We start from the raw sequence: 15,332 nt of genomic DNA, 5'->3' as shown, positions 1-15,332 counted from the left end.
AGCCCTGTAATTGACGAAATCTGTAGGATCAAGTTGCATTTTTTTTAACATGCGTAACATGGTTTAATCATAGCCAGCTTAAAAGTTTTTGGTACGTAATGACAAAGACAAGTTAATGATATTAAGAGGAGGATCTATGACATCTGGAAGCATCTCTTTCAGTAGCTTAGTCGGTATAGGGTCTAACATACATGTTGTCGATTTCGATGATTTAACGAGTTTAGAAAATTCTTCCTCTCCTATAGCAATGAATGAATCGAATTTTTCCTCAATGAGACTACAATGTACTGTCTGATGCGATACTGTAGTAGACGGTTGCATAGTTATAATTTTCTCTGTGATATTATCAATCTTGTAAGTAAAGAAGTTCATAAAGTCATTACTGCTGTGCTGCTTGGACACATCCAGGGTTGAAGCTTTATTTTTTGTTAATTTAGCCACTGTTTCAAATAAATACCTACCATATTTTCTTTTAATAGGGTTGAAAAAGAATCTGATCTTGCAGCTTCTATGGCCTCTCTGTATACAATCATTCTCTCTTTCCATGAAATGCGAAATACCTCTAGTTTTGTTTTCTTCCAGTTGCGCTCCATTTTTCTGGCTGCTCTCTTAAGGGCCTGAGTGTGCTCGTTGTACCACGGCGTTGGACTATTTTCTTTAATCTTCTTTAAGTGCAACGGGGCAACTGTGTCTAAAGTGCTGGAAAATAGAGTAGCAATATCGAGTTCTTAAAGCTATCTGGGATGCTGAGGAGATGAAACTGATCAGGAATATTATTAATAAAGCAATATTTAATGGCAGAAGTGATCGGTCTAACATATTTACGCAACACGGCTTTTGCAGCCTTGGCTAAATGAAGTACTGTATACACGAGACTAGATAATGATCTGCGATGTCATCACTCTGCTGCAGAATTTCCACGGCATCAACATTGATTCCATGTGACAATATTAGATCTACAGTATGATTACGACAATGAGTAGTCCTGACACGTGTTGTCTAACTCCAATAGAGTTCGGAGTGTCTTTAAATGCCAATTCCAATGCATTTTTTGTTATCATGTATATTAAAATCACCAAGAATTAGGACTTTATCTGCAGCCAGTACTAACTCTGATAGAAAATCTCAGATTGATTGCTCGATTTATTTTAAATAAATAAATAAATAAAAACAAAAAAAAGCACAATAATTAATAATAAGGTTCACATAATTCATATGCTAGAAGGAACCAGGCCAGAGTTTTCTTGTATGTTTTTTTTTCTAAACTACTTTCATATTATTATTATTAATTTATTAGTAGTAGTAGTAGTGTTACTATATTAATGATTAAATAATTGTATTATTTAATTATCATAATTATTCCTTAACACAAATAATAAATAATTCATTTGATAAATATAAACAAAAAAATGTATCACAAACAATTATAATTACACAAAGTATTTTTTATTAATTATAATAAATAATATTATTTAGTTGTCAGAATTATTTATTACCACAAATAATAAATAATTATATTAATAAATATAAATATTAAAATGAATCACATACAATAATATAATTAATAATAATATAATTAATAATAAGGTTCACATAATTCCAATACTAGAAGGAACCAGGCCAGAGTTTCTGCTGTTTTTTTGTTTTGTTTTTCTGAATTACTTCAGCTTGGCTTAATATTAAGCTGTTTTTCTGTTCTGATTCTGTCCCATTAGACATAACATATGTCTGCGAGCTCATAATCATTACTTAGGTGTTTCGAAAAATGAAAGTGACCATACGGCACAGTTTATAAAAACAACTTTACAGAGATTACTGTTATTGTATCAGCCTTAAGGAGCTTATTGTCATTCCAGTATTGTATTTTGGAGGGGGTTAATGCACATGAAAATGAAATGACAAGCATATTACTTAATTAAATGGAAATCCATTTGGAAATGCCAGACGCCGCCAGCGAGTAATGATGTAAACGAGTTGCATTTACTACCATTTCTGCAATTAATCTGGTTTACTGTGGTTCTGACATACCTTTGGATTACCAGATGTCAAATCCAAGAAGCCGCAGTAAAAGATAGCATGAAACATTAAATCCAATGTGTATTCTCACTGCAACTAAAGGAAGAGCACATGCAGGTCTCTAATTGTGTAGGCAATGGTTATTGCATATGGTCCTTTAAATAAATGATAAGTCACCAGTTGTGTTTGATAACCAACCCAGATCTTTATCAGGTCACTCAATCCACACAGCTAAATAAGTGTGACTAATGACAGTGAGGATGATTATGACTAGAGCGTATGACCAGCCGCTATATCAGCTGAATGAGTGTCCAGAAGAGAATGTTGCCCTCTCGAAATGTCCAGTCATTTCCAGTCGTTAAACATTAACAGACGAGCTCACCTTGGAAATGCACCAGTTGAATAAGCTTATAGTTCATTGTACACTTTCTGGAAATCCATCTAGTCTTGGTTACAAAAAGCTATTTCCATCGGTATTGCGTTATTAAAGCGAATGCAAATGAATGCAACTATCATGCAACTACCACTCTGAAGCTTCAAAAAGCTCATGAAGAGATCATAAAACTAATTCATATGAATTGAGTTTAGTCCAAAACTTCTGAAGATACTTGATCGCTTTATATGATTAACATATTAAATTTAGGCTTTTACTGACATATAAACATTCATCAGTGAACATAACCAGAAGCTCAACTGTACCTGCTTGACACGCAAGAATAAACCTCTTGCGGAAGCTCAAACATGCTGTATAACACGAGAATAAACCTCATTGGTTCATGCCGAAGCTTAAACGTGATGCGTAGCACACAAGAATGAACCTCATTGGTTCTTGCCGAAGCTCAAACGTGATGCGTAACACAAGAGTGAACCTCATTGGTTCCTGCTGAAGCTCAAACGTGATGCGTAACACGAGAATGAACCTCATTGGTTCCTGCTGAAGCTCAAACGTGATGCGTAACACGAGAATGAACCTCATTGGTTCTTGCCGAAGCTCAAACGTGCTGCGTAACACGAGAATGAACCTCATTGGTTCCTGCTGAAGCTCAAACGTGATGCGTAACACGAGAATGAACCTCATTGGTTCTTGCCGAAGCTCAAACGTGCTGCGTAACACGAGAATGAACCTCATTGGTTCCTGCTGAAGCTCAAACGTGATGCGTAACACGAGAATGAACCTCATTGGTTCCTGCTGAAGCTCAAACGTGATGCGTAACACGAGAATGAACCTCATTGGTTCCTGCTGAAGCTCAAACGTGATGCGTAACACGAGAATGAACCTCATTGGTTCCTGCTGAAGCTCAAACGTGATGCGTAACACGAGAATGAACCTCATTGGTTCCTGCTGAAGCTCAAACGTGATGCGTAACACGAGAATGAACCTCATTGGTTCCTGCTGAAGCTCAAACGTGCTGCGTAACACACTAGAATGAACCTCATTGGTTCCTGCTGAAGCTCAAACGTGATGCGTAACACGAGAATGAACCTCATTGGTTCCTGCTGAAGCTCAAACGTGATGCGTAACACGAGAATGAACCTCATTGGTTCTTGCCGAAGCTCAAACGTGCTGCTTTTCGCACGTCAAGCGAACATGCTTGAGCTTCTGTTTACCACAACTGATATGTGAGTTGCTGAATGTTTATATGTGAATAAAAGCCTAAATTAAAACTTTTTATCATATAAAGGAATAAACCGCTCAATCATATGTATTCATTTTTACGTTATCTTTATGAACTTTTGAAGCGTCAAAGTGATAGTGGCGTAGCTGACAATACAGGGACAGAAAGCTCTCAGATTTCATTAAAAAGATCTTCATTTGTGTTCCAAAGATGAATGAAAGTCTTACGGGTTTGGAACGACATCAGGGAGAGTAATTAATGGAAGAATTTTCCCTTAAGGTCTATCCCTTTAAGGTCTTTTTTGACAACATGCCCCAATAGCAGCTCATATTGTTAAACCATGTGGAATCTGCTAGTAGCATGCAACACACAAAAAATCAGGGTTATAGTTTTACATTTAGATATTTTTAATTTTATGGTATTTATATATTATACATTTATATTTAAAATATTTTATTTAGCCTATACACATATTAATACATTTATTCCCTACAGTTTGTATCTATCTAAAATCATAATTTTTGTGTTTATACACAAGTCTCCAGGTGGCAGACCTCTCATTATGAGGTGCAAATTAAGCCATTTATTTATGAATTCTTCAGAGCGCAAAGAGTTAACTGTGGGAGGTTCTGTCAGCAGATTTGGGTGGAGTAAACTTGGCCAGCCTGTGTACACTTTTCTCCTTCAGTAATTAGCTTGGCTTCCAGCAAAGCCATGCTTCAGCATCTTCGAGAAGAACCCATCACGACCAGAGCTCATCTGTTGTAAAATTACTGTTTATTTTCAGTCAGAGATGGGCGAAATCAGTGAAGCGTCCTTACTGGATTACATCTGTTCCTGTGGAGGAAAAGTCAAAAATTCAGATCTGTCCAAAACATATAAGCATTTTATAAACCATAGCGATTTGCAGCTACGTGGTGAGTAAATGAGAATATGACATTTTTCACATTTGCTTTACACCTAATCTACACTGCAAGCACGCGACGCAACGCGAGACACGAGACGCGTTTTTGCGTTTATAAACAGAACGCGCGGGGTCTTTTTTATAAGTAGTTTTAATAAACTCATTTTTAATGTGAGACGCCGTCATAAAAACGCAACACTCGAGCGTGAGACGCATTTGAGGCAGTGTAGTGTAGACCAACTATTACAGACATTTTAATTTAGTCGAGGTGTAGTGTAAATTGGGTGTTTTTGGTGGTAAGTCTCCTGCATCTTTTTCATTCTAAAATCAGCATACTGTGCGTTTGCTCTGCTTGAGGTCTGAGTAAATGGCTGTTAGCGTCTTAAAAAGTAACTGTGGCAAACATCTGCTTTAGATTAGAAAAGCTTTACCAACAGATAGAATTACACATGGAATTCTGTCATTTCCTTCGCTCCCTCAGGAAGGGCCCCCACATTCCCAAACCATGACAGTGGAGTTCTAAATAGAATATTCACTGACGGTGTAGTTTACTATTTGATCCATATTTCAATATTAATCAAAATATGACCATATTAAATTGTTTAATGTATTAAACTGATTGGCATAACCACATAAGTTGATATTCTGATTGACAAATCTGAATAACACACCTGGCATATGCCTATAGGCATATATAAAAGCGTTCATTTATAAATGTGCATATTCATATAAAGATGATATTAGATATTACTGACAGTTGTAGGGAAAAAAAAACTAACTATTAAAAAACACACACATTTGAGACAAGGAAGGACTGCTTACATTAAGCAGAATATACCCAAATTATGAGAATTCCTGTGCACATAGGCTACTTATTTTGATAAATGTTGGCTCATATGGACCAAATGTTTTACTGATAGGCCTATATAAGATGATAAATTGACCAATATTTGCATCAAATGATATCTATAGCTGCTTGTCTGAGCATGAACTATCTCACTTGTGTCAGTTTCAATAGCCTTTTCAATTAATATTGCTGTTTTTTTTTTTTGTGAATTACAAGTTGCGAATATTGCTCAAAGTTGGCATGAAACAGAAGTTGCAATAGTTTTTTCTTCCCTATTGTGACGTTATCCGAGTGAAACGGGTTCTGGAACAAGACTTGATTATGTCAATCAGGAATTGATTGGATGGTTGTGGTTTGCTATTGGAGGATCTCATGTGAGTGACGGGTTGCCCCGCCCACGCACCAGTAAACACATCATCAGAGAAGCAGAGAGATGTCACTGCAGGAGGCTACAGTTATTTTGTTTAAAGATAACAAGGGCACATGAATTTAAAAAAATTTGCTCAGAGAACTAATTTAAAAATAATAATAAATACTCCAATATTCCATTAAAAAAAAAAGATTTAACAATTTGGATTTCATGGTGACTTTAAAATCCCATTGTATAGTTATCAGCAAGCATCCCTCGTTGTAAAACAAATACTGGTTTAATCACTAGTTCTTTGTGTGTGAACATAAAATATTAATGTAAAAAATTAAATGACGTGTCTGCAATCAAGGACTTGGCTGCAGCAAAGTGGGCCAAATGAAAAAACAACAAAAAAAAACAGGCATGATGTTCTCATAAACCACTTACACAGTAATTAAATTAGATGATGTTGCATTTAATCCTACATACATGTGTCAGACATAAATATATGAAACAATTATCCGTAATGGCTTTTAATGCGTCGTCCAGCTGTGCTTGTACAGTTGTGTACAGAGGTTTCAAAATCTGCCTTCATCTGGTACCATCTGACACCGCTAACCAATTATCATAATTATTCCCGGTTACCGCATCAGCCGGCATGACATGCTCTAATTCTGGGCTTATAATGACTCCAGTCCTTTTTAGGATGGTGGTTTTGATGGGATCTCGGGCAGTTGCTATATTCTCTGTGGGAACGTGGAGTCCTCATAGTTGGCCAGCGTAGAAGACTAATAACTTTCCTCAGAAAGCTAAACAGTGTTCCTCTCAGTACCATGACTGGAATTCTGTTGGCTACAACGGTTAAGTGTTGACTTCCCTTAGGGTTTCCTGTTGTTGTGGATGCCGTGTTGCAATGTCATCCCTATCTTTTTCCCCTGGCAGGAAAACGGAAAGGTTGTGTTTAAAGGTTGCATTCTCTATTTAAAGATCCAAGCCCTGATATGTTTTGCCTGTTTGGCACAATCCAGTTTGAGTGGTACTGTTTAACCCTTTATGGATCACATTATGTAAACATGTGATGTGTTTGAAAGTATACCACATTCCCTTCTTCTACTTTTAGGTTTGTTTGTTTGTGGTATCTGGCTTTTGAAATGTAAAAGGGTGAAATATTTCATAAAACAAGATCTATTTCTTAAACGAAAGTCTCAAGAATGAGATTCTTAGTTTAAAATATTTGTTTGTATTATTTTTATTGTATCGTTCATTAACTGACATTTTATTATAGTCATTCATAATGTTCATTAGCAATAAAATAATTATTTAATAAGGTCATCACCAGTTATTAAAAAGTGCATACTTGGAGTGAAAAAGAAAATGCTTTATTATAATGTTTTTGTTAATATATTAGTGTTGATATATCAACATCAATATACAAGTAATCACTGACATAAATACTATTCAATGAAACTTAGACTAGGGATTTTCAAACTGGGGCCCAAAAGTTTTTGAGAAAAACAGTTACAATGTATATAAAATATTTAAATAAAAAAATCAATCACACATTAGAATGAATAAATAAATAATACATCTAAAAGCACTGCAGTGAGTAAAAAAACAACAACATAATAATATAACATAATTTCACTTGGATGAGAATGATCATATTTGAGGGCATCAAAAAGATTAAAGACCCTTGACCTAGACTATGCTATGTATGCATTATATATGAATACTAATTTGAAAGATTAATACTCCAGATTATGCTTACCATGTTGACCTTCAGCAATGTGTCTGTTGCCATGGTAACCAAAAGCTATTTCACAGAAAATAAAAGTAGGATTGAGTAAAATAGCACCTGCAAACAACATAAATCTTTGTGTTATGTATAAATGAAACCGGATCATTTAATGTGCCTTTATGAGAGAATGACATTCTGCCAAAATCATATGCTCAAGTTAGTATTATACTATGGGTTGCGAATCGCCTTAGTGGGGAAACAACAAGTGGTTCAGACAAAGCGCAAGAATGATGGTGCGTTCATGCCATGTCAAAAATATGAAAAATAAATGTTCTCAAGTTTGTTGGGTTCATAACTTTTATTTTCATATTTCTGGCATGGCACATCACAGGAGCGTTCCCTGAACTCGAGTCCTCGCGGGCAGTGCTTGTAAAAACAAATAGGCCTAAGCACCACCGGTGTAGTCCATTTCATGAACAGATGACTCTTATGAGTCGGTTCTTTTGATGACTCGTTCAAGCGACTCACGAGTTAACAGTTTGATGAGTCTTTTACTGAATGGACTCCATCAGAGTCAAGTCAATTCACCTTTATTTCTATAGCGCTTTATACAATACAGATCGTTTCAAAGCAGCTTTACAGTGATAAACAGGAGAATGATTCAATGATACAAACAAACAGTTCATTTCGGCTCTACTGCAGCTCTAAAAGAAAACAGTGCCATTGTTCAGCTGAAGTCCGTTCAGTGTTGATTCAGTTTCATTGTAAAGATCATTAATTATTCAATTGGTTTATTTAATCTCTAAAGCAGTTTTGGAGAAAACAGTGATCATCCAGCTCAGTTCAGTTCTCATCCAATAGTGTCAAATCAATAATATTGTTGAATATTGTTGAGTGGCTCCTGAATAAACACATGACTCCCTTACTGAACGGCAAGTTCCATGTCAAAGCTCTTTACGTCAATATAACTGTGTTGTGCCACCAAGAACACCATAATTCATTTTCCTTAAGGCAATGGAATGAAATTGAAGCAGGGAAAATAAGTCTTTGCGATCTAAATAAAACTACGAGCCAGCGCTGGGAGGATCTGAGTGATGATCCATTGGGAATGGTCGCTGAAAAGGCATATGAGCAACGCAGTAACGGAGGATTTGGTTGCGCTGGTCTCCTCCCTGTCATTTTCTATTCTTGTATAGTAATTCGAGCCAGTTTTTGATTTCTCCTTGATGCAGTCAGTCTGTGCTGAAGTGATGTTGCGTAACATCACACACTCCCACAGGCCAGGAATCAAAGTCCATTGTTTGCAAAACATTAAACACGAGTCAATAACTTGCAGACAGAACAAATCAATATACATAAACAAGTATTCAAGGTGTAGTGTCAATCTCAAACCTGGAAATGTTGCTTTTAAAGGGATAGTTCACCCAAAAATTATAATTCGGTCTTCATTTTCTCACCCTCATGCCGTTTCAAACCTGTATGACTTTAGTTTTTCCATTGGAACACAAACAAAAATGTTTATTTATTAAAATTTAAAGGGATAGTGTCCACCCAAAAATTATTTTTTTGTCATCATTGACATTTACTCAATTCGTTCCAAACCTTTATGACTTTATTTCTTCTGCTAAACATAAAAGTAGATATTTTGAAGAATGTTGTTAACCAAACAGTTTCGGTTCTATTTGACATTAATTGTATGGACAAACAAATGTAGTGGAAACCAATGGGAACCGAAACGATTTGGTTACAGACATTCTTCAAAATATCTTCATTTGTGTTCAGCAGAATAAAAACTCATACAGGTTTGGATGAGTAAATTGGTGACAGCTGTCATTTTTGGGTGGACTATCCCTTTAACTACTTCTGTATTCCATAGAAGAATGGTTTTTAGTTTTTTAGTTTAGATTTATAAAGCAAAGAACAACTGCAAGGTCATATTATACGAGTAACCTTTCTTTGAATAAATATTTTGAAAGCATGCTGGGAAAACATGATTATCATCTTTTACTCCCGACACTTTAATCTCTCTTTTTTTTTTTCTTTCCTGCAGCCAAATACAGAGAAGAGTTCAAACTCATCATTGATAGAATTGCTGTGGTGAAATCTGAGAATGTGAGTACATGTGTTCATGTCAGATCATTATTGCAGAGTTTAAACTAATTAACTCCTCCCTGGCTCCCTCCGTCTCATTAAATAATCGTTAGTGCATTGTTGTGTTTGTAATGCGAGCGTGTTTATTCCCTGTCCCTGAAGAATAGTCGCACAGGGGTCCGTTCTTCGTACGTTGCTTAAAACATCCGAGATCAAACGAGACATCCAAGATGATATAATCGGCCTAATCATGATCTGGCTAATTGGGTTCTTCGAACACACCTGCCGGTTATGATTAGTATAGCTGGATTGAGTTATCTGAGATAATTGCGCGTGCATGCGCTGGTTTAAAAGGGGATATGTATCGATAGTAGAAACATTGATCAGCAACGCTGCTATTGGCTGCTCACCGTGGCCAAAGAGCACGCACAGTTTTTCTCCGCAGCAGAGCAAAAGCTAGTAGTCGAAGTTAATGCGGAATTTTAATGTTTAATGAAAACGCTAGGGAACACATCAAAGTCTGTAAAAAGCCAGGAGATGGGGCTGGCAAATAGTAGCAAACAAATTAAATTCAATAGTGGGGACCATGTTAAATATTTCCATCACTTGTTACAGTATATACATTTTTGTATTTTAATTTAATTTCATAATTACTTTGTTCATTGTAATGTCAGAGCCACCACCACCCACTAGAACATTGGAACAAGTAAAAGTGAAAATGGTAATCTTTACTAAGCTACTTATACTGTTCTTGGTCTCTTTTAAAAATACACTGTTAAATGATGCGCATGTGTTGTTCATGTGCAGCAACCAAGAAAAAGGCTATAAAAATTAATAAAAAACAGGTGGTGGTCACTTACTCCCCGACAGAAGGGCTGGCCCTTGGGTTGAATGTGAATTGACCCTATTGTGGAGGGCATCTCTTCCTTAGACCCACGGCAGGGACCAGTAGCAGCAACAGCTTCATTACTGGTAAATGAGCTTTTAATTATCTTAGTACACTGTAAAATAATTTGTTGCTGCATTAAATTAAGTAGGCCTATTATCCAAATGGCTGGTCTAAAGCCTGAATTGCTTTACTTTATGAAAGTGAACAATGCATGTAGGCTAATGTAAAAATATCTCTCTAAAAGAACACACAGAGTACTATTGCTGACCTTGCATAATATCTCTTATTGCAGGCAAAAGATGGCTTGATCACTGGCTTTTCTTTACAAAGAATAATTGAAATAAAAAAGGAACTAAGCATATTTGTCTTGTCTTTTATTAAACATTTAGTGAATTTTAAAAATGGTGTCCCACAATTCTGTCCCGTGCCGCTTTGCTACTAGGTCCGTCCAAGTGCACTGGTGGAGGTCATCATCAGGCTGGAGATCATCAGGCTGGAGGTCATCATCAGGCTGCACCTCCACAGGGATCCTCTCCTTTCTGATGTGTAATGATGTGTAATACGGCACATGTAACAATAATGTCACAGTCCCTGTCAGGTGCAACCCTCAGCCTTTTCAGACACTGAAATTTTCCCTTTAGTTGCCCATGCTCAATTTAAAACTGTGCCCTTGTCCTGGCTAGAGCTCCATTGTCCGGGTTGTGGGTCAGGGAATGGCGTCATAAAATACTGCCTGCAGGTATAGCCCCTGTGTCTCCAAGTATGTTGTAATCACCTACATAATGAAAAAAATATTGTTATGTTAGGCTCAGAATACGTGTAGCCTATATAGTGTGCTTGATATTTATATTTTCCGTTTCCATGTTCAAATAATGTGCTACATGTGACTGATATGGTATAGTGTCACACACCGCCAAGACATTTTAGTCAACTGCATACTTTTTGATTCCATTCCTTTTTATATATATATATATATATATATATAATAATATTACTAATATGATATATTTAGAATTGTAATAGTAACTTACCTGCACATTTACACTGTTCACAAAATCCTCTTCATTGAGGCCTTGATGGGAACGTGTGTACAGTCTCGTTAGTGAATCATGTTAGTGAAGCCTGACACAAAGGCTACTGTAAATCATACTTATTGGCTAAGTCATGATTGCATGATCTTCATACAAAAACTATAATGTACCTGCATTGGCAAAAAAAAAAAAAAAAAAACTGCTTTACAACCTTGGGTCTGGAAAAACCATAAAAACCCCTAAAAAAAGCTTGAGCGCGAGGTAAACTTTGTGAATGGCACGACGGGCTGCACTTTTCTCCAAGTTCACCGTATCACTCGCAAAGAATCTCAGGGAAATGCACACAGTTTGTGCTGTTGTTAAAGCCCGACTCCGACATTAAATGTGTTGTTCAACAAATTAATGATACAAATGACACTCACGAGTCACGAGAAAAACTATATCTCTCTAAAAGTACGCTATCGCGCTGCGCTAAAGGACTTCCCGGATCACCTCCGCTTATAAAGCCGGGATCTAATCCTGTTAACATGAAATAAGCCTGCTCGCGAGCAGGTTTAAGATTGCGCACCTGTTGCTATGACAGCAAGTCCAGGATGAGCGTCGAAGAACCAAACAATCCAAGATCATGCCAAATCGCCAACAATCAAATCCAGCTAAGTGAGTTAGCGACGTACGAAGAACGGACCCCAGGTCTCTATTCCCACAGTGATTCATTATTTACTCTGGGACTGGGATAGGTCTCATTTTCACACATCGGTGCTATACCCCACACACACCCTTATGATCTTGGACCATTGTCCTAGTGTGTACTTCCCCTCACAAGAGATCCTTTTCCATCTGCAATCTGAACTGCAATCCATTTTTTCCAGCCGTAAACTAGCAGTCAAAAGTTTGGGTTCAGTGAGACTTTGTGGTTTTGAATGGAAGTCTCTTCTGCTCACTGCATTTATTTGATAAAAAATACAGTAAAACAGCAATATTGTGAAATATTAATATTTGTTTTCTATTTTATCATATTTTAAAATGTGATATTGTGGAAAATGTGATAAAATATGTGTGTTTTTTAGGATGATTTGATTAATAGAAAGTTTGAAAAACATATTTTGTAACATTATAAAAATATTTTTTATGTCAATTTTGATCAATTTAATGGGTCTCTGCTGAATTTCTTGATTGATGCACTATTATTTTTATACGATTGTGCTAAAGAGACCAGAAATAAACATTTTATCATAATTTATTCACCTTAACATTGTTCCAAATTCATATGACCTGCTTCCTTCTGTGGAGATATTTTGCAAGTTTCCAAGGTTTTCTTTTTCATATCATTAAAATGAATTTTTTTGGTCTCCAAAAAGTGCAAGGAGAACAACCACTATAAATGCAATGCTCTATAATGCAAGTCTTCTGAATTCTTCCCTTTGTGCTTTAAAATGTGATATTTTCTTTGAATAAATGATGAGATAATAGTCATTTTTGGTTAACTATTTTTTTTAAATAACAGTATCGAGGTAATGGTTCCTTTTTTATTTCAGGGAGAGAAATATCTCATCCTCAAGAAGAAGTATAGACAACTAATACAAGAGCGAGAGCCTTGCGCTGGCGAATCAATCAAGCAGGTTCATCCGAACCCACAAAATGAGCTTCAGGTCTCTAATCCAGTGCAGAACCATAACCCAACAGCCCAGAAACAGCCAGTACTGGTGGCCTGGTGCTCAGGACCCATGATTACAGTCACAGAGGCATCAGAACCGACCCAGACAGATCATGTGAGTGATTCTTGATTGTGATATCAATTCTGTTTCAGGGCTCCAGAGTAAAGTTTGAGAGTAGTAGCACTGGTGCCAATAAGTTCTACAGATAGTGCCGCCAGCACCTGATCAGGTATGGCACTTAGAGGTAATTTTTATCATATAAGTACTATTGTTTTGCATTAATAAGTGCAGCAACTAATGATATTACATGTTTATTTCTTGTAAATGCACATTTGACAGCAAAGCACTGAGCTAGTTGAGATGCAGACAAAAATAATTCCCTTGTTATTTTTGGTCATCACATTAAAAATAACATTTAAATCAGATAATATTTATAGCTTTGAAATGCTGGAAAAGTGAAACACTTGAAAGTCCTTGAAAAAGGCTTGAATTTCACTCTTAAAAGGTTGTACGAATCCTGAAATGAATCGTTTAAATACATTCAACTATTTCTGGCTCGATCCCATGGTTCCAGTTACCATTACTACATTAAATCAATGCCGAATGTTTGTGATCTGTGGAATTAAAAGCCATCTATAACTTCATTCGTTCATGGCACAACGTTTCTCCTGGTTTCCATTGGTATTTGAATGCTTCCCACTAGATTTCACAGCGATATTACTGTGGCCTCACAGATCAGTGACCAGCAGCATTGGGGTTAACGCATTACAAGTAACATGCATTACGTAATCAGATTACTTTTTTTGACGTAACAAGTAAAATGCATTACTTTATAAATTTTTACGTGTTTAATGCTTGTTTGCTTAAACATTTTTCCTACTTCTGAACATCAAGCCTTAGCCAGATGAGAAAAAGTAACACAAAAGCAATGCAACACATTACTTTCCATAAAAAGTAAGTAGTTACTACAGTAGTAGTAACTACTTACTTTTTAGGGAGTAACACAATTACTTTTTAGGGAGTAACGCCTGGAAGTTACTAGGGAGTATTCATGTTGTCATAAATGACACATCTTGACGTCTTGTGATTTTACTAAAAAAAAACAGAGAAGAAGAACCGAGAAGAACTAAAGAGGAATCTGGCTGAGTAAGTTGACCACAGTATTTCAGTAATATTTTGTCATGTGACGTAATTCCATTAAACATAATATTTAAAGCTCTGCTTTCCAAATGAGAGAATTATTATTGTCCAAGTATGTGTCATAGTCTCTGTTAGACTAGCATGAAATGTGCGCATCAACTAAAGGGCATCATAGTAAAAAACTCTTGTGAAATTCAGGTCTCTATTAATCATTTTCCTGGATATCACCCAGAATCCAGTGTTTTCCTCAGACTGTTTGCTAAAGCTTTTTTAGCTGGATTAAAGAAACAGCTGGTGATAAGAGAAAGCTTGTCAAAAGCAGATAACACTGTGTTTCAGTTGCCTTATCTTTAGCTGTGGGACTTCAGCTGTTAAAAGCGTTATTTTGAACCTCATATTGAGACTTCCGGCAAGGGAGAGCATAGTAAGCATGTACAATTTAATTTTTGGAATGATTAATGGCTATTTGTTTTGCTTGGTTTCAAGATCATCTTCATATATCTTTGAAGCCTTGAAGCATCTTTGGATCATATAACTTGCATCTCCACTGACCTTGACAGAAACAACTACTGGGTCTGTGCACAATGTCATTGAGAATATACTGTAGGTTAAAGGGATAGTTCACTTTAAAATGAAAATTCTGTCATCATATACTCACCCTCAAGTTGTTTCAAACCTGTATGAATTTCTTTCTTCTGCTGAACACAAAGGAAGATATTTTGAAAAATGTTAGTATCCAAACAGTTAACTGGTCCCATTGACTTCCATAGTATTATTTTTTTCCTACCATGGAAGTCAATGGGACCAGTTAACTGTTTGGTTACTGACATTCTTCAAAATATCTTCCTTTGTGTTCAGCAGAAGAAATAAATTCATACAGGTTTGAAACAACTTGAGGGTGAGTATATGATGACAGAATTTTCATTTTAAAGTGAACTATCCCTTTAAAGAATATCTCTCTAGAGAGGTAAACTTCTTAACCATAGCCATTATGAGAATCAATGACAGGGTTGTTATAGTTAACTAAAAGTAAAACTATTAAAAACATTGTTAATT

At 36.2% G+C, this 15,332-nt stretch overlaps 1 protein-coding gene across 1 annotated transcript in view; it reads left to right on the top strand.

The window, feature by feature from the left end:
* Nucleotides 1-4,293: 4,293 nt before the first annotated feature.
* LOC306985534 (ankyrin repeat domain-containing protein SOWAHC) overlaps nucleotides 4,294-15,332 on the top strand; it is a 34,103-nt gene continuing 23,064 nt past the window's right edge. Inside the window, exons 1-3 of the mRNA XM_079587894.1 lie at nucleotides 4,294-4,549; nucleotides 9,521-9,582; nucleotides 13,017-13,250. Coding sequence (XP_079444020.1) covers nucleotides 4,426-4,549; nucleotides 9,521-9,582; nucleotides 13,017-13,250 — 420 coding nt within the window. The 5' untranslated portion in view covers nucleotides 4,294-4,425. The remainder of the gene's footprint in view (nucleotides 4,550-9,520; nucleotides 9,583-13,016; nucleotides 13,251-15,332) is intronic.

This window comes from Phoxinus phoxinus (assembly GCF_949152265.1).
Source record: "Phoxinus phoxinus genome assembly, chromosome: 18".
Classification (NCBI taxonomy): Eukaryota; Metazoa; Chordata; class Actinopteri; order Cypriniformes; family Leuciscidae; genus Phoxinus; species Phoxinus phoxinus.
Note: the sequence above shows the minus strand (reverse complement) of the source record. Positions and strands in the feature narration are given on the sequence as shown.